At 43.5% G+C, this 20,382-nt stretch overlaps 1 protein-coding gene across 1 annotated transcript in view; it reads left to right on the top strand.

Annotated features, from left to right (window-relative positions):
* Positions 1 to 20,382, top strand: part of LOC130573159 (sodium channel protein type 5 subunit alpha-like) — a 213,436-nt gene that overhangs the window by 131,247 nt on the left and 61,807 nt on the right. Inside the window, exon 17 of the mRNA XM_057365412.1 lies at positions 8,223 to 8,690. Within this exon, the coding sequence (XP_057221395.1) occupies positions 8,223 to 8,690 (468 nt within the window). The remainder of the gene's footprint in view (positions 1 to 8,222; positions 8,691 to 20,382) is intronic.

Below are 20,382 nucleotides of genomic sequence, written 5' to 3'. Positions count from 1 at the left end.
AAAGCTTAAACTTCCAGAATTAGTGACTTCTTTCTTCTGTCTAGCCATGGTGTAATAATTGTTAGAGCAGCTGTTATTTTCATGCAGACAGTGAAAATATTCAGGGATGATGCAGGTGTTCCTCAGTGATCACAGCTCCTCGCAGGGAGCAGCGACAGCAAAGGCTCTCCCGGGTGTTCAGTCAGTCCCAGCCTGTGCAGCCCCTCCTGCTCCCTGATTGTCTGACATCCTCCTCCCCAGGACAGCCAAACACTTTTGTCGACCCAGCACAAGGGTAATTGTCTCTTGGTTTGCAATCAATAAACTTTCTGTAGTTTCCTTAATGCTTTTGGGGTATGTTGAGCCTTTTAACATCACAAACACGGCTGGTTTTGCTGGGAGAAGTTTTCTACTGTGCTTGTCTCACAGCACGTTTTGTCTGTCTAGACAGTGGTTTGAGAAGTCCACAGCAGCTCTGATGGAGCCCTTGCTACTCTGGTGAATTGGTGTTGTTTTGATATCTGATGAAAAACCTGYGAGAACATGTTTGTTTTTATGCCGTGGCTCCAGTAGTGGAAAGAATTTATCTGCCTCCACTCACCATCCCTCCCTCTTCACACAGAGTACTTGAAGACTTAGAATTTCAGATCAGAGAACACTTGGTTTCCAAAGACTCATCYTCTGATACTTCTAAAGGGCACACTTAGAAAAAAAATAGCACTGAAAGTCATTGGCTACAAAAGAAATCTAAATTCAGTTCGATAGTTCTTGACCAGATTTGGAGAGGTACAGTTTGTCTGCACATTTATATGCACGTAGGTGGGTAACAAATAAAAAAAAAAAACAAAAAACATTGGAACATGAGGCAAACACCAAGTTGTGGTAAGGAATGTCTGGGTTACCACTAAGATTTAGTGCAGCTTTACAGCTCTGCTCAGAGGGCAGGGATGAATGGCAGCTTAAAACAGCCTAAAAATCTCTTGTGTGGGCGCAAAAGTGAAGTATAATTAATGACCTTAACTACTCATCTGTTACTCAAGAAAATKTATTCCTGTGCAAAGAACAAGACCAGGACTGAGCAATCTGCCCCATTAATTACAGATTCCCCTTTAAACTGTGAAGAGAGAAATTGGGTGACCATTYCCCACCCCATCAAACATGGGTGAGCACAGCTCCCATCCAGCACCAGCTCTCTGCCCTGCACTGCTCTAACAGCTGCACCAGAGACACCAAAACTGAGGGGAAACAGAAAGTTCAAAACCTGAAGAGGAGAGTGATCAGCAGAACTTCCAGTTGTATTGTAAATACCACACAAACATTCAGGGTATGGGGAACAAACTCAACTCACCCCATTCATGGAATCTGCCTGAAGATAGTTAAAGCTKCATCAGCCTCCCTATTTATTCTTCATAAGGCCAGAGGTAAAATCAAGCCTTGTTCTTCCCTTTTTCTGGGTAAATAGAAATCATTCATATGAAATCACTGAAATTATAGCCACTTTTTGCACATGAAATAATTATTCTTACCATATTACTTACAATTTTTCTTTCCTGAGGAGAGTATCCAGTCTCATTACCATCATGAAGTAGCTCAGAGATTTTACTTAGSAAATAGACCGTATTTGCTGCGTAGCTTTTATTAAATTTCATTTTCTTACATTTAAACAGACAGACCAGTTGTTTCACCTAAGAGATTAACACAGAGTTGATAAAAAAAAAATTCCTCTTGAAGCAAGCTGGTGCTGCTGTGCTCCAAAACCCTTTCATATACAATTGCTGTCCTGTTTGTAGGTTCAAACATATTCCACTTGGGAAGCTGTGGGGCTGCAAGGCAGGAAAACTCATATTTCCATGTGTTTTCCTGCCTGGTCTTGGGCAAAAAAACATGAAGGAAATCAGTGCTGTTCCAACCTGTGCTCTTCCTCAGGCCACAGGGACCTCTTGCCAATCTTGTGGTATCATGATCATTTTGACAGCGAGAAACYAAGATATCAGAAGAATGGGATTATGAGATTGACTGCAGGATAAAGAGAAACTGGGCTGGGAGGATATAAGCTTCTTATCCAAGCACAAATAGCTGAAATAATAGRAAAGGAAAAACAGAAAATAACTGATCATGTAAATTGCTTTTTGCAGGAATACTCTCTCTTAGTAGACTTTGCCGTGGGATGAAAATGTACGGAGGATTGGAAAACACACTTCCTAGGAAAGAAATAATCCTCCAGAGATTGACTACATTACTGACCTATTACTGCAGATCTCAAACTTAGCTCTAACACTTACTCAATGCAATGTAAGCCCCTTTCTGTGCAGTTTTTCTTCACAGCTTAGTGGATTTTGCTTCAGTAAACAAAATATAATAATTGGTACCTAGTGCATTAGGCTTGCTAGAAGGTCTCCAAAGAACTGTGTCTTTCCCATCTGGGCTAGCCAAAGAACAATACAAATGCCCACTGCCATCCAAAAACAGGAAGAAATTCAGGTTTTTCCACTGGTCAGGGAGTGCCTGAAGAGCTTCTTGCTGGTCTCTGTCTACCAGGCACTGTCAGGGAAGGGTATTTGCATATATTTAGCTGTTCTGGTCCTGTTTTATCCACAATAAAAAAGGATTAAATGAGAAGTTGATGATCCTGGCAGCTACTTCACATGTACTGTTTGGGCTTTCCTGTGCAGCTCAGTGACAGAAGTGACRTTGAGCTGCCACAGGATTCATGGGTTGCATTTTTTGCATAATAGATTTCACTGATGGGGTGTATTTTCTGGATCCTGTTGTGACAGCAAAACCTGCTTGGCTGACCCCAAGGAGATTTCTCTTCCACAGGGAAGGAACCTCAAATGGTTTAGGTCCCTTGTAGCTGCTGTCTCTTCCATCCTCTGTGTCCTGCAGAGACAAAGGTGCAGAGCTGCAGMTCTCTGAAAGGTCCTGAGGGTTTGCGAGCAAACAAATGCTCAAGAAACAGCTCCTGAACTGCTCTGCTCTATGAATCTCACCCTGCAAGGATGATCCTGTCTGGTTCCAGCCTCACAGGGTTTGTCCTGTGTGGTCTGGGCAGAGGAGAAAGCCTGGCCTTACTGCTGCTCGTGTGAAAGTTCATTTACACTTCACCCAGACCAGGAGCAGTCTGGAGAGTAAAACTTGTGCATGGTCAAGGCAGACCCTGCTGCAGGAGAAGCTGAGATCCTCTGCAACCAAACAAGGCCAGCAGCTGAGGATGTCACTTTGGAGATGGTTTAACCTTGCCCCTGAGCTGGTGCAGGTGCAATTTCCTTCTTGCTGCAGACTCCCCTGAGGGTTTCAGCCTGTGCTCAGTGCAGCACTGAACATGGTGCCAAATCCCCTCCCCTCCTCCTGGGTGACACCAGCGAGGGTTCAGGGCAGRCAATGCTGTGCTAAATCAACTCACAGGAGCTCAGGAGGCCTGCACTTTGTCTGACTGAATGAATCACAGATGGGAAGTTAAATACATAAAGATTTATATTCCTCCGTTTTTGTCARGTCAAAGTAAATTAAAAAAAATGGAAGGGAAAGGAGGAAGTAAACTCATGTTTTTGTTCCAAAAGTATTTTAACTTCAACGGTGCTTGCAGATATATTTCCAAACAGGATTTGAATGAACAGGTGTCTTCTGAATTGAAATTGTCTGGTTTTGTCCTGTGTTGACACAAAAGGAGATGGAGCTGAGATATTCAGACTGTAGCCTACCACAGCAGCATCTGTGTCTCCCAGCCTCCACCATCAGTCCCTCCCTAGGACTTTTTGGGGAGGAGGGCTCCTTCCAGCAGCCTGCTTCCTCCCCATGGCTTGGGAGCTTGGAATCAGCTTCACAGCTCTGTGTCTCTGTGCTCCTCACTTGCTGTGAAGCACCCTTACAGAGCTGGTGCAGCACTTTGCACAGTGCCAGGCTCATTTCCTGTGAGCTGCTGCTCCTCAGGGTGGGGCTGAAACACCCTCAACTCTACCCTGGGCAAAGCTGCCTGGTTGTACAGGCTGGCCACCACTGRCCTGGAGCATGGAGTGTGATTGTCACCGAGAAGGGCTGCCTGGGCACCTGCTGGGTGTGACAAGTGACGGACAATGCTCTTAGCCCCATGGTTTAGCTTTAGGTAGCCCTGCAGGGAGCTGGACTTGATTCTATGAATTGCGACACTCTCTGATTCTTATTTGGCCTTCATCTACCTTTATCCAGCTCTGAGATCCAAAATCCAGGCTTGTTTATCCTTCAGCAGGCGCTGGCAGAGACAGCCCAGCTCCTCAGCATCCCCTGGGATGCCAGCCTGTCTCCACTGTCCGCAGACATCCTGGGAAAACCTCTCCAACTAAAGCACCTCAGGGAGGCACCTGACATAAGGCTGAATTAATCTGATCATTCGTGCCTTGCAGTGGCCCAACCAGAGTCTCAGGCTCTGGAAAAGGCATTAAAAGTGAGAAGGTGGACAAAAGCCTGCTGGATTGTCATTAGGCTAAAAGCTTAACATAATTATGCTAAAGGAATTTGGGGTTCTTTGAGTGCATCTGTCATTTGATTCCTAACCTCAAAGACCAGAAAAGCGACCTGCTTTCACAGTCTGGCTGCTCGGTGTCACTGGAAAGCAGATTTCTTTCTAAGGGGATCCATATGGACATRCAAATCTGCCATTGCTTTTGAAATCTGAGGTAATCTTTCGTTTGCTTTTACTTAAACAAAAAGCACTGCATTAGCAGTCAGAAGRACTGAGTATTATTAGTAACCTTTTACAGGAAATGTGGTGTGTCATGGGTTAGGCATATATTTTTTTTCTGGAAAATGCAGTGTATGGTGAAATGTGGGAATAAGTAAACATAAAGTGCTTATTCAGCAGTTGCTTCTGTTTGAATGCCCAGAAATGCAGCTCTGAGGTTACCTGCTCATAAAGGAAGCAGGGAATGATATCTGAAATTTATTTTTGGCTAAAAGCATGAAGTGCAAATAGCTCTTTGTGCAAGATGGCAGCTRCATTTCTGGGAAGCAAATAATTTTGCCTTAATAATCCGTGGTAAATAACAACACTGAGGATGCTACCACTCATTACATGTACCTGCAGGCGCAGTTAGACAAACATATCCAACATATATGTGGTTTGAAGTCAGAAACTAATACAGAAAAGTAAAACAAGGCATTTCAATTGAGATATTTACTGATATTTATYTATTTTGATATTTTGATTTATAGCAATATTCATTTTGATTTATTTATTAGCAGAATTAATGAAGTACGGGATGAAATTCAGCTTCAGATAACAAAAATTGTGTGCCTGCATGGAGATATTAATGTATGGAGAAGAGGTCTGAGCTACCAGCAGTCTGTAGAGAGAACTAGGGCTTGACTAAGTTTTGTCTAGGACCACCGAGGTCACTGCAAGGTATCCATCCCTGTTTCCAGATGGACACAGATCTCCCAAAGCTGTATTTCCTACTGGGCAATTGCCTGAGGATGGCTTTGGCTTGGAAGGGTCAGTTGGCACTAGATATATTGGCAGATGCACTAGCCCTGGCACAGTCACCTGTGTTTGGTCAGTCTCTGTTGTCCACACGATGAATTTCTGACTGAAATGAAGCTCACATGCCCCATTAGACCCTCAGAGTTTGGTGTCTGAGGCTGGGGGCAGCTTCCATCCTTGAGGAGCAATTCAGTTTCCTAAATGTGGTGGTCTGTCTCCTGCTTCAGCACCCTGGGGTGCCCTGGGGTGCCCTGGCTGGATGGCAGCTGGAGCTTTGAGGACACAGAGCTCCTGYAGGTCTGTTGCAGATATCCCAGATACCCTCAAACATCAGCAGACACCTCTGTCAAGGTGTTTGAATTGTACTTACAAAGTCCAGCATATTTTTATTCTCAGTTTCTTTATCCCCTCCCTTTCTCCAGCTTCTTCCCATGWCCTTAGGTTGTCACTGGGAAGGAGACACATCCTGTGGCTTGTTCYAAGTTCTTTATGCTCTGGGAGCCTGGGGAGCATCTCTTACTCACACACGTTTATTTTGAGGATGTTTGTAGCAATCTGAGACCTCACCCTCCTGTCAAACTGGGTTGAAAATGGCTAAAGGGAATCTGTGAGTGCCTCYTTCCCTGRTGGGCTCCCCCTGCTTGGCTGCATAGCCCGTGCTCTGGATTCAGAAAGCATCACCTGCAGTACCTGTGAGTGGGGTGTGAAAGGAAAGATTGATTCCCACCAGGCCACCAAAGTGGTGAGGAGACCCACACAAGCTGTCAGTGTGACAGGCCAGCTCAGAAACAATTAGCTCTAATCTCACTTTGCTTTAGAGCAGGGCAGTACTCAGGGCAGTGACAGTTTATTCCGTGCTCCATAATGGACGGGGGCATCTGCTGTGCTACAAACTGCTTTTGTTTTTAATCATGGTGATTGCAGAGGGTGCTTTACAAAACAGCACTGACAGGGCACTTCAAACACAGTGTCATCAGAGTGATTAGGACCAGGTTTTCAGAATTCCATCTCATATATTCTGAATATTTGAAATAAGAGAGAAAGATGTGGGGGGGATGATAGCAAAAGATTGTGGCTGTTTTGTAAGGCCCAGTCAAACAGAAGTACTTTTCGTGTATTTATTTTGATCTAGCAGGTTTTATCAATTTAAAATACTATCAGAAAGAGAGAAGTCAGGTGGCTAGCAGGTGCTTCTGGTAGCATTAAGAGATCACAGAGAAAATACCTTCACAAGGTCCATTTTATTGCTGTAAATGGCAGGAGTGCTGCAGCACTGATCTCTCCTTCGCGGTACCCAGAGCTGGCACCCACCCACCGTGTGCAGGCAGCAGCTGAGCTGATACCAGGCAATTTGGGACTAATTTACTTGGGGTAAATATATTTTAGTTGATATTGGTTTTAACCACCTTTGCCCCATTCCTGTCACCCCAGGCATCCACCTCCAGCACGAATTTTTTGCCCTTTTAAATCCAGCACAAAAGCTGTAATTTATTTCTTCTCAGCCCATGAGCAGGTGTAATGTCCACTATACAGCAACTGGTGACCAGCCTGTGTGATGGATTACTTGGAGTAGCCTTTGAGAAGAACCTGTCTTAATTTATTGGATATAAGTGTATTTATTTGGGGCAGGGGTGTAAAAAGAGGTTTAAACCATCAAATATGTCACTTAAATATCTGGTTGTGTCTGATCTTGTCACTCACTGCCTGCAAAAGTAGAGAGTTCTGAAGTGGCAAGAACAAGAGGAAGGTAACTCACCATCTTCAGTTCAGTTTRGATATTTTCCAAATACACCTGTGAAAATCTTCAAATAGTTTTGTTTTTTTTTTTTTTCCTGATTAGTAACAACATTTTCAGGACCAAGCCTGCTTTGGGAGTGAGTCCTGTTCAGATTTGGCCACAGTAATCTTGTTGTGATGGCTTGTTTCAGCCTGGAGGGAGACGTTTTTGAAGCTATATGACCTCTGAGGTGTTTATTCACAGTCACAATAGATTTCCTTCATGGCCCAGAGGATATTTAAAACAAGACTGTCTGTGAAAATGCATACAAATGTTTAGAAATGTTTGCAAATGTACTGTTTGGTTGAAGTGCCATGCCTATGTACATCATTGTCATAGRAGCATGGAAGAATTTGGGTTGGAAGAGACCTTTAAAGGGCATCTAGTCCAACCCCCCTGCAGAGAACAGGAACATTTTTAACCAAATCAGGTTGCTCAGAGCCCCATCCAGCCTGACTTTGAATGTTTGCATGGATGGGGAAGCCACCACCTCTCTGGGCAACCTGAGCCAGAGCCTCATCACCCTTATCTTAAAAAATTTCTTTTTTATATCTAGTCTGAGACTCCATTCTTTTAGTTAAAAACCATTCCCCTTTGTCCTATTACAACAATCCCAGTGAAAAGTTTATTCCTATCTTTCTTATAGATCCCCTTTAAACACTGAAAAGACACAATGAGGTCTTTGCCGGGCTTTTTTTTACTTATTATTTTGTTTACTGCTTCTGAGCTTTACATTTTATCTTCCGTGTTTTGGGGAGTTGGGTTTGGAGAAGAGAATGTCAGAGTGTGTTGCACGTCTTCACCTGAGATCAACTTGTTTGGAAATGCCTGCAGAGTGCTTTTCCTRCTGAAACCACCTGTAATTAGAGGGATTTCCATGGTGGTGTTGCAGTGCCACAGATGAGATGAAACTCAGACCCTGAGTCCCATTTCCAAGACCAAACAATCATCCTCCACATTTCAGGTTCACTGATCTCCTCTTCATTTTATTTTTTTTTGTTTTTGTTTCAGGTGCTCAACCTGTTCCTTGCCTTGCTGCTGAGCTCCTTCAGCGCCGACAACCTGTCAGCACCGGACGAGGACGGGGAGATGAACAACCTGCAGCTCGCGTTCGCCCGCATCCACAGGGGCCTCCAGTAYGCCAAAAAAGCCGCCTGGAATTTCTGCTGCCACGTCCTGAGACACCCCAAGACCACGGCYGAGAAGAAGGCGATGATGAAACTCGCTGCCCAGAACCCAGGAGCCCTCAACAACTGCGTGAACAGCCACACCCCCGCAGAGCTTGGCAAGGATATGGAGAACCACAAGGAGAACCACGCCGAGGATGGGGTGAATAAAAACGGAGAGAAACACCCAGCAATTACAGACGATGATTTTATGACCAACCCCAACCTGTCCATTTGTGTTCCTATCGCTGTGGGAGAGTCGGATATYGAGGAGGAGGATGAGGAGCAGAGCACCTTTACAGAAATGGAGCAGGTAGGCAACTAAAATGTTAATTTCAGCTTATTAAAATGCAATTTTTTCCCACYCTTGGTCTGGACCCATGGCTAGTGATGCAAATGTCCTACAGCCTAATCCTGCCTTTGATATGCTGTTAACTTCAGAAGAAGTTACAGATGCATATCCAAGAGCAAAATTCAGTTTCCAACAAGAGGAATTTCCCTTCTTTGTATTCTTTGTGCTTGTCTAGAATTAATTCTTCTAACCAGAGCAATGAAATCCTTTCTCACACAGCAGACTGGTTCTTTTCCCTTTCAGCTGAATCATGGGAATGCTACAGAACTAATCTTAAATTGATGGGGGATTTTTCTCAGAATGGGCACTGTCTTGGTTTGTTTTGTGTGACAAGAATCAAGAGCCAGGTATTTCTTTTAAAAATACAGTAAGAGAGAGAGGCTGATGTGACAAGGCACCAGAGGAAGAGAGTAGATATGTTATCATTTGTATTCTGACAGAAAAAGCAGTTATTTGCCTGCTCTTTGGAGTGACATGGCAGATTTTCTTTTTTTTTTTCCAGAGCACTCAGTTGTAAAGGCTGAAAAATTCTGTGCAGTTTGAAGTGTTGTGTGAAATGAAGAAGAAAAATCTTCAGGGGAATGCTTTTCCTTCTCTCCTTCTCCCCCTCTCCCTTTTCTGCCAGCTTTATCTCTTAGTTCCACACACCATTTCAAGTTAATGTTTTCCAGACCCTCCAGCCTTGATCCAGCACCTTCTGAGGCTGGCTGAGACCAACAGAGTCCAGCAGGCACTGGATTAAAACTCCTCCTTCAGATCTGTTTGCCAGGAGGGATCTTCGATCTGTTGGTTGAGGGGAAAAAGTTTTGGGAGCAAAATAGTTCATAGAGAAGGAAGGACTGTAGTAAAAAAGCTCTAAGGAAGGACTCTGAGCCAGGGATTGGGCACAAATCAGCTGCTGAAAGTTGATTTCGGATGCCCTGTTGTGGAAAATCTCTTAAGTGTCAGTGCATCTGCTCACCAGCGAGTCTTTCACTGTGATCATCTCACTGGGGTGTGGAACAGCAAGAGGACAGAAAACTTAATCACCAAGATCCACTCTCCAAATAAAAAGCTAGACAACAAAAACACAAGTATGAAGTTTTTGGTAAATGCTTTTAGGGTTTTTTTGGGTTTTTTTTCATATCTTTTTAGGRACTGCTTTACTGAAATGATCTGTAGATCAGTGTGGATAGTATGAATAATGTCCAGTTTTATTTCTTTGAAGATCTTCTCTATTCCCAGGTTGCATTAGTTAAACATACAAGCATAGAAGGTTCGAAAAGTGAAATAGCAATGCAGTAGATGGGGAATAGAATTGGAAAAAAAGAATAAATTCATTAATTGAGAAAAAGACAGTTTAATAGGCAAGAAAAGAAAGATATAATAAAAATTAAAATACCAATAAACACTAATACTAATACTAACAGTAATAATAATAATATAACTAGAATATGCAAAGCAAGTGATGCCCAAGGCAATTATTCACCCCTTGTCGACCGATGCCCAGGCAGTCCCCAGGTGATGGCCCCTGGCAAGCTTTTCCCCCAGTTTATACACTGAGCATTTATTCTCATTCTCAATCCAAAATACAACCCTGTGCCAGCTACCAGGAAGAAAAGTAACTCTATCCCAGCTAAAACCAGGACTGTTCCTTGGCATCAGGTAATCTGTAAATACTGCCTGGTTTMTATGTGGTTAATAGTGTATAAACATGTTTAATTATGGAGTTTTGGGTTTGATGAGGTTATTTTGTTTCTGTCTTTAAAGATGCCCCCACTTTTCTGCTATGTCTGACAGGCAGTAACAATCTGAAACGGGCTCAGATTTTTTTCTTCAAAGTACAAAGCAAAAGTTTGTTGAAAGTTTGCACTTAAGTGTCYGTGAGATCTGGAAGAGTGTGCCTGTGCATGCACACAGGTGTGTGTTGCATCATTGTATTATTCCTTCCTCAAGACAAATAGTAACATTGGCAATTACAAGATAAATCCCAGCATAGGGCATGGAGGGGGGTTGGGATTTTTATGTCTTAATGTGCTTTGAAAGTGTAGAAATGCAAATTTCTATTCAGCTGCATGATGTGTCCATGTAGGTGCTGGTGTGTAAATTAGTGGATGGAACAGGCAGCTGTTAGAGCTTTAATGAGATCTCCTAGAGCCATGAGAAAAAAAGTTGATGTAGGAAAATAGGCATTTTAGTGAAACAATATTATGAATTAAAATTGACTTGAAAGTATTAAGAAAACTTCTAATAGTTTCARTAATATTGAAACATCATCATGTGTAATATAAACACTGGGGATTCAGAGTGAAACAAAATAGGGGAAAACAAAACCCAGTAGGAGAAGCAAACCTAAATACTGCTGTCCCACTGTATCTTTTAATGAAATTCTCAACAAACATTAGAGGAACATTGTCACATTACCAYGAGATATTTGGATTGCAGTGAAATAATGTGGTTCACTGCTGGCATGTGCATTAAACACAAGGCATGGTGTTGAGAAATGAATTAATTAGCTTTGTCACTAGTGTTTTCCAGGCTTGGACAAACAGCTGCTGCAGGTCACTGCTGTTCCCCTGTGCCGAGCTCTGATCAATGGTTTGCAGTTTTTTTCTGCAGGTCTACTGCTAAAAGGGTCCAAAAAAGCAAATTCATATGCCCAGAAAGCAATTTTAACAAATTCCTAGGGAGGAAAATGTGTATGTACAAGGGCSTTCCGACTGAAAGACTCGAAATACATTGGCATAATAAATAAACAAAAATAGGAAAAAGCTCAACAGCAGAAATGATAATTGTGTGATGAGCTTTGCATTTGCTTTTCTGCAAAACCCTAATAAATTTGCGCAGCTGTAAGTGTCTCCAAAAGGAGCAGAGCTGTGAGAAAGCAGATGCCAACAAATTCAGAGATCTGTCATTTTTACTGGTGCCCATTCCAGAGATGCGTGGTCTCTGAACTCAGAGAAAAATTCTCTTGATCAACATGTGGGTTACTGCAGAAGAAATTATTGTTTTCTGAAGGTTGGTATGAAATCCCAATTCCCTGGATATTGAGTTGTGGGGCATTTGGGTCCTTTTATCAAGGACATCCCTATGGGACTGTGGGGAAAAAACTTCCTCACTCACTCCCAGAAGTTGAAAACTCCAACTCCAAGGGTGTCCTTAGCTCCTCCCCTCCAGGATGTCCAGATAACCAGATTAGAGCTTGCAAATGAAGAGCAACATGAACGAGAGCAAAATTTACATGATTGCACTGAGAGGGCACAATTACAGTGAAGTATCATTTTGTGTGAGGGCATTGCACAGAAACCAAACAAGAAATAGCAAGAKTATGATAAACATTCAAATCTATTCCAACTTTCCCTTAATTACAGTCCATATTTTTACATATTTAAATATTTTAGTACGTACAAAGGGAWTGTGTATGTATATTCACTTCTCAAGAGAAGACAATGTACCCTTCTTTCCTTTAGAGTTGTTGGCTGACCTGGAATTGAGCAGCCCTTTGGCAACGTTGCCAGAACGCATCTTCCTCCTCCTGCCTGTGGGTTTTGGTAAAAGAACATGGAAGGGAGGTGACAGCAGATGCATAAAAAKGGAGAATATGGACATATTCCTCTCAAGAGCGCAGCTAGTAAACCTATATAATTCTTATACACCCTTCACACATTCTCTGTCAGCTGCAGATCCCAGACCAGATATCCTGTGATTCCAATGCTCTGACTTGTCTATCCTAAAAGAAAGAGGCTAAAGGGAGGCTGGTCCCAGGCAGAACCACAAAGTTATGATACCAGTGGGGTGTTTTTAGGGTGRTGATCAGCTCAGCTTACAGCTCTTGTACCAATGCCGGGCTCTTCCCAGAAAGTCACAAAACTACTCTAAAATAATCCATTGTGGCTGTGATAAATGGGCCCCAGAGCATTGCACAYGGCAGTTTGAAATTTCAGATGATGAGAAAACCTTGTGTGACTGCGCATTTTCCTCTGAGTAATAGAAATGTCTAAGTTTAAATTTCAGCTGCCATTTCTATTATCAAAGCTTGCACCGGCAGCAGCCATCCTCCTGAAAACTACCAATTTGTGGCACTGTCATTGAGAGGGTTTTGAAGGAGAGAGCCCAACCTGATGGCTCCCAAATCTCCTTTGATTACTGAGATGCAAGTGAGTGAGATGSTCTGCCAGCTCACAGAGCCGGGTAAAACACGTACCTGTAGCCCACACACACACCCCACAGTGAAAGGATCTGAGAGAAAAGTGGAACAATGAAAGTCAGAGCAGGTGCAAGAAGTGAGGAGTGAGGCTGAGAAAGRACCACCTTGAGCTAAATTAATTTGTCACTGGTGTGTGATGTGCGTGCTGCTGCTGGTCACTGCAGCATTTTCGTTTGTGTATCTAACCCTTTCTCCTTGACCTGTTYGTAGTGCTGGGGAAGTCTCTCCCTCTCAGCCCACAAGATATCWTAAGGATTTAATGATTTTTAACCTCATAATGAGAAAAAAAGTAACTGTCTTTCAATTTTTTCCCTCTCTTTGACATGTCAAATATGGATTGTCCCAGCAGGAAAACAGCTCCCAAAAGCTCAGCAGCAGCCACAGTAATGTGCTGGCTGCATCTTCTCAAGATTCTTTTGGGTTCTCATTTTAGCTAGATGATTAAAATGTGGAGATTATCATCTTGAGCCTCCATACAGTGTATTTTAATTGCTTTATGACCATCTTTTCATGTGTGGYATCACCTTTCAGTCCCCTGATGGAGTAAGAAATAGATTATGGGGACAGCAAGGTGATGGTACAATTAAGTGGATACAGTCCAGCSTAACTCATGCAATGGATTCTACAACTTACCTGCAATTTAGCTACAGTGAAGGTTTCAGACATCAGAGGGGTTTGTACCATTCACATTTGTTATCTAAGTGCAAAGCTTTTATCTTCAAAAATTTCTAGTTTAGTATTGCTTSCCTTTCAAGTGGCCTGCAGCTGTAGCCCAGAACAGTGTGTGCCTTTTTCGCAGGGACATCACTGTTTGCTTCAGAGGAATCCTGTGATAAATGGACTGAAAGGAGGTTCCAGATGAGTAACGCTGGGTGTCCTAAATCAGTCCCCAAAGTGGGATGTCCTGCACTTACACTATTAACTCTGTCTTGTACCCATTAACACAGTCTCAGTCATGTTTAKCATTTTGGGCTCACTATCTGGATCTTTGAGTTCCTAGAGGCAGGAAATTTCAGTAGCACCGCCTAAGGAAGCGGCTCTATCCTTTCCTTGTCGTTTGAGTCAGTCCAGCAGGTTTGTTAAATCTTTCTCCCCTTCCTTAAATTGAGTTACTCCATGCATTGCCGTACTCAAACCCCTTTTTTTTTACGGCCAGCCGGCATGCCCCGGAGCAGAAAGCCACGCTGCAGTGGCTGGTGGCTCCGTGGCTCATGGCCACATCTCACCCTCAGCCCCTCGCAGGCACAGAGCCCTGCCCGGACAGCGCTTTCCGCGGAGATCACACCTTTGTGCCTCCCCTGGCAGCGCCGTGCCGAGCCAGCAGCACTTGCCTGCSTGTCTTCCGAAAATGCCATTATTGATTTGTTCCGACGGAGTGGCCAATTGGGTCACACGGAAAGTGCCGGCTGCTGTCGGGACCGAGCGCTCCCCAGACCCCGTCCCCGGCTCCAGGCACGCACCCCCGGCAGCGCTGCCTTGCTGAGCTCCCCCTGCTTCTCCCGGTTCCCCCGCAGCCAGTTTGTGCCATCCCGAGCAGGGCAGGCCCGKTCTCCATCCTCAGGCTCAGCCCTGGCTCCAGGAATCCTTAAACTGCAGAGAGTTGTTGCTGTGTCTCCCGGAGCTCACCTTTCCCTGACCTGGCAGGGAATGATCGCTGCAGGGCYGTGTCTTTGCCTCTCAGGCTCTCCCTGTCTCCCACCCGCACAGCTCCGTGCTCAGTGCATTTCCCCAGACCCCTCCAGGGCAGAGGACCACCTCTGCTGTCATTCTCAGTGGGTTTGTGTCTGGCTCTGCACAGAGGGCCCAAGGGTTGTACATTACCTGGATTTTGCACAGTGGATGGGTGTTCTCTGCTCCAGAGCACACTTTTCTCTCTCCATCATATTCAAATTTTTTTTTTCTCAATTGACAGTTTTCCCCCCTTGTCTGGAACATCACCAAACACATTTCCCAGGGAAAAGAGGTTTCCAGTTTTAAATGAGTGACTTTCTCTGCACACATCAAAGATAAATCTAGCTGCGCACTCGATCTCTATTCTATTGGTGCAGTTCCTACATTGCCCTGAACTGGATCAAAACCCCAAGCTTTTATTCTCTTCTTCCCCTTGAATATTTCAGAATTACTAACTCATTTCATTTCATTTGACAAGGTGAAACTGCTTCTGATGGCTTTTTTTTGCAAGTTTCTACCAGTAAGAGATTCCTGATTTTGAGTTCAGAGAGGACACCATTAAAGTGTGATGGTTTTGCTTTYKCATAGCACTGAGTCAAGGACTACCWCTGATTTCTGCACAGAGCCTGTAAGTTTATTTTAGCTGTGATGCATCATTTGTAAGACAGCGAAAAAAGAAAAAAGAATGARATTTCTCAGGTAACAGAAAGTTCACCATCTGCATGCAGACCCACATCTGTTTCCTTTGTATACAGTGGAAATTTTACTGTACARTTCCTGTGGATTACAAACCTCCTCCTAAACCTGAAGGGATTCTGTAAACATCAATAGAATTATTCCACATTGAAGTAAGTGTAGCCAAAATTATTGAAAATGGTTATAAAAATGCCAGTGCACAAAGATTTTGTTACAAAATTGTTCATGACAATATCTTATGCTCCTAATAATTCCAACACCTATAAATCAGAGATACCATGAAGCCATGTGTTTATTTGACAGGATACATTAATTTCAGCCTTTTACTGCAGGAAATATACTTTGCTGTCAGGAGCCCTAATGCCCTTTTCAAACAGTATTTATATTCTGTCTGTTTGCAGTTCCAGTCTGTGGGACACGTTCCCTCTGAGTGCAGCTGGATAAAATACCTTTGAATCCTGTTGATGGCTCCCCAGTTCTCACTGGGAGGAGAGTGAGCCCACATGTGCTGCACACAATAAATCTTGCAGCATTCTTCTTGTCACCTTTATTTGGGCCAATATTTTTCTGATCATTAAGTAAGATAGCAGAGGGTTTTCATTATTATTCTGTACATAGTTTGCCCGGAATTCCCACTTTGTGAGCAGTATGTTTTGCCTTGTATTTCTTGAAAGCTGCATAGAACTCAATTATTAGCTAATTATTTTTGGCAATAAAAGAGAACATTTCTGGATTTATTGTCTTCAGAAGAATAGCAGCAAAGGCATTAAAAAAAAGAAAGAGGAGTRTAAATCCCAGCAGCAGATTTAAAGCACCTATGTCCTCATCTTGGCTTCTGYGTGTAGAAAGACACTTGTGTTTATTTTGTGGCAGTAGAGTGGGGYAGAAAAACTCCCGTGTCACATCTCCGCTGATGTGATTGGAGCAGTCACACAACAAACAAAGGTTTTTAGGGTGCTTATTCAGTTCTCAGTGGTAGGGAAATATATTCATCCACAGCATAGCGCCCAAGGTGCAGGAAACGCAGGGAGCTGATGGAGGAGAGAAAGAGGGGAGGGGAAAAAGCAGCCAGGCTGGCACTGCAAGAGCTGATATCAGGCGGAGTGGAGTTGACAACATGCGTTTGGACAAGTGCCCAGAGCCCGGACTGCGCGTCAGTCACAGCTTGCTGGATGCCATTTCCCAGTATCCATATCCCTCCCCGGAGCAAAAGSCTGACCAGAAATGAGCATTTCTCGCTGTTTCCCCCTTTGGTAAAGAAAATGCCGACATTTGGCATTTTGGACAAAAAGAGCAGCAGCCGGTTCCCCAGCAGCTCCTGTGCCAAGTGAGGCAGTGTGTGCGTGTGTTGGAGGGGTAAAGCTGCTCCCATTAATTACATTCCAAAATAACACTTAAGATAATGATTATTTTGTTGCTGTTGCCTGTAATAATATGAAACTTTCTTAATAACCAAAATATTAACATCTCATTTGGGTGAAAGGTTCTGGGTTATTTCAGGCGCTCTCACTGACTGCACTCTGAGGCAAATTTCCAAAATTTAAACTTCCATCAGAGGAGCCCATTAGTTTGAGTTTTTCATATTATACCGTGGAGAGATCCCAATTACCAAAAGAAACATAAAGTAGATTGTGATTAAACTTCAAAATGCAATTTAGCAGAAGGTATTAGCTTGAACTCTGAACAATGAACACTTATGAAACGCTTTCGCTGCCTATTTAAGCCTTTTGAATTGATAACAGGATAAATTAGCTTTGGCAGTTCATCTTTTTGCCAAGTTCTCCCTCTTAGACAAGTTTTAAGAGTCAACCCTTGGAATAATGAATTTATGTTTTATTATGGGCAGTGTGTTGCTCAATGTGGTAAAAGACCTAAGGCCAGGAAGGCAGAAGCCATTAGAAAAAAACGTGCCTTTCTCCTCTGCAGCCAGAGTTCAAAGCCTTAAAATATTCTGGATTAATCCAACAAGGAGCACTGCTGCTTCTGAGGGATGACGTTTTGAAAAGCACCCAGCTCTCATGCAGAGACCAGCAGCTAGTGGTTGTGATGAGATTTATCTGGCAAAGTTTATTCACCTTTATTCAAAATGGAAGAAAATACCAAGTCAGGCTGGTTCCAGGGGAGTTTTTTCTCTTAAGATCCTCTGCTGAGCAGCTGTGGTTCCCAKCCAGCCCTAGTCTTAGACATCCTGAATTTAATGGCCAGATTCTGTTAAACTTATCCAGCTAACTACTCACAGGTGCATTATTTTCCTAGAACAAATACGGGAGTTTTCTTATGAATACCCTGTGATTTTGGGGGGGATGGGGGAATGTGTTTTTTAGGTCAAACAGGAGGAGAAGATCTGTGTTTAAGTTACTTGGGTATAACTTCAGACTTTCACGGCCTTAACTCTGACAGGTGACAGAGCAGATGGAAACTCACCTGGGACCTACAGACATCCTGGTTGGGGAATCATTTACCCAAGAGCCTGGCAACAAACTGCTTTTTCTGAACTCAGAAATTATTGTGTTTAATCTGTTTTGCCTGTGTGGTTCTTATGCAGGTGTTAGTGGTTGGGGTTTTTATAAAAGTGGTTCCTGTAAAGGCTGAGTCATCAAGAAAGTTTAAAAAAGTGCATTTGGATTCACACAGTGAATGTGAGCAGCACCTTCTAATTCTGATGTTTTGCTACTCCCTTGGCAYCATTTTGTTTCTGGATTTTGCATAGATGAATGACAGGAGAAATGACAGGGAGGGGTAGATAAAAGCTGCAAAACTGAACAAAAATCAGTCTACTAAGCTGTGATGTCTGGCTGATCCTGCTGAAGTGGAATGATGGGCCAGGTGGCACAGGATGGAGAGTGGGCACCACCAGTCCCAAATAATCATGTTTAGATTTTCCTGTCTTTGTTCCTTTTTCAGTGGAATTTTGCAGGTCTTAAATCATGCACATGTGTGTCAGCCTTAAGGTAGGACTTGACAGGCTTTACATCAATATTGCAAATGTTGTAGCCTGCTAATAAAACGCTCTTGTAAAGGAACACAGGGTAGCAGAAGTCATTTCTGTGTCTCAGTTATAATCCCAGTGCTGTGGTGTGGTGTGGTATTGCTCCAGATTTTCCTCTGATTTCCCATTAAACTGAGCAGTGGAAGCCCTGCATTACAGAAGCAATTCTTCAAAGCAGGTTGGAAAGATTCTTAAACGTGCACATTTAAAATCGGCAGCTGCACCCCAGCCCTCTTTTATTCCTAGTAAATAAGGGATGCTAATCTTCCCCTTCTCATATTAAGGAAATAAAGGAATTTTCCTGATATATTTAGTGATCTTTCTTCATGCAGAAAGCTAAATCCACTGATTTTATTGGTGCTACAGGRATTTACATTTATTTGTGGAAGAGGAGAGCCAGGATCATAAATGATCTGTTGTGGTAATAAGAACTAATGACTCGTTTCTCCGGTTTGTGGTTATTTATTTCTCTCCCGTTCCTGCTCAGATTTTTCCAAGGCTTTTCAGAAAGAGTGAATTCAGCATATCTGAGAGTTGTCAGCCTGACATCTCTTCAGTCTGCAGCCTCCTGTTTACTTTACACACGAAGCAAGTGCCACCAAGGCAGTAATGCAAGCTCGCCGTGTTTCAGCAGCTCTGCAATCTGCTTGCTTCTCCACTTTTGCAGAGGTAGAACATAAACAGTTCAGTTTTCACCATCATTTACTTCTTGGCTYCTTTGCAGAGGAAAGGGTGCCAGTTACAAGATGCAAACTGTTGCTGGGAAAGGGTGCCAATTGCTACCAGGCACGGCAATTTTGTGAAATCCATAGCTGTCTGCGAGGAGGAACACAAACATCAACAATCACTTTTAGAGTAAACAGCCCTCKTTTAACAATGCCTGTCACACTGCTGAGCAGGGTTTGCTACACGTGAAAAGCTCTGCAGATCCCCCAAAATTTGGCTGTAGGAATCTTTGCAGGTCAAAATGTTTTGTCATCTGTTAAAGGAGTTGGATTCTTGAGGACACTCAGTGTCACAGTGTCACTCATTTATGAATGGCTGAAGCAGAGTTACTTCTCTTGTCAGCACCCTGCTGCTTCCTCTGACTGGAAACATCCCATGGTAAAGGCTGATCCCATTGGGATGGCCAAGGGTGTGCAGGGATGTGTGKGGGGGACCAGGACAAGCCTCCACTCCTGAGTCTGTACCTGGAAATGTCCTGACCTGCTCATTCMTGGAAAGTGACTGCACAATGCAGACAGCCCTGAATGCCCATTAGTGTCTCAAAAATGGTGTTCAAAGGGGCAGCTGGATGCCTGAGTATGGTGGGGATTGGAGAAAACACRAAATGTCAAGAATTGCCATTGCACTATGATTGAGTAAAAGGCAGTTTGCATTGTCACTGTCTCACCAGAGAAAGGTAAAACCTTCATCCTTCCCATTAAATAATAAAATAATTCACTTCATCCTGCCACATCATTTTTTCTTGCTGGCTCTGCAATGACAATGGAAAGGGAAAGCGCTCTAGAGCCAATTCCCATTTCTTTCCTCCCCACCTGCTTGGGACAAGAAGCTTCCTGCTACCAAAGGATTTGCACATCTTCTTTCTCACAACAGCCATAGCCAGGGAATCTGGGAACAAATGTCACAAGTTAGGGTCATGATCTAGGGAGTGAGGYAAGCATCAGGAGAACCCATTTGAACCGATCACCATCCAAAAGGCAAGTCCTGGGATCCTCTTTCTAAATCTGTTCRTACAGAATGGAAAAAATGATATTTCCATGGGGAAGGAATAAAGAGAATCTGTGCTGATGACAGGTATTTGCCTTGTTTTGCCAGCAGCAAGTCCTCTTTCCAGAGGAGCAGCATTTGCACTAATCCCCATTTGAGCCTGGGACAATTAGCCGCTCTGCGCTTTTCAGCGACGCCGCGCGGCGTGGAGCCTTCGTGTTTATTTGTGTCAACACTCGAGTATGTGGGTCCGTGGCCCAGCAGGCTTGGGATGTCACCCAGATTACGCTCTGTTTCCAGCCTGGTTGCTGTTTTCCTGGTGCTGCAACTGGCCTGCAGCACACAAGGGGACACCGCAGTGTCCACCCTTCATCCCTGTGCTGATCACAGGTCTGGTG

This window comes from Malurus melanocephalus, unplaced genomic scaffold (genome assembly GCF_030028575.1).
Source record: "Malurus melanocephalus ecotype Western Australia unplaced genomic scaffold, MMel_1.1 scaffold_52, whole genome shotgun sequence".
Taxonomy (NCBI): Eukaryota; Metazoa; Chordata; class Aves; order Passeriformes; family Maluridae; genus Malurus; species Malurus melanocephalus.
Note: the sequence above shows the minus strand (reverse complement) of the source record. Positions and strands in the feature narration are given on the sequence as shown.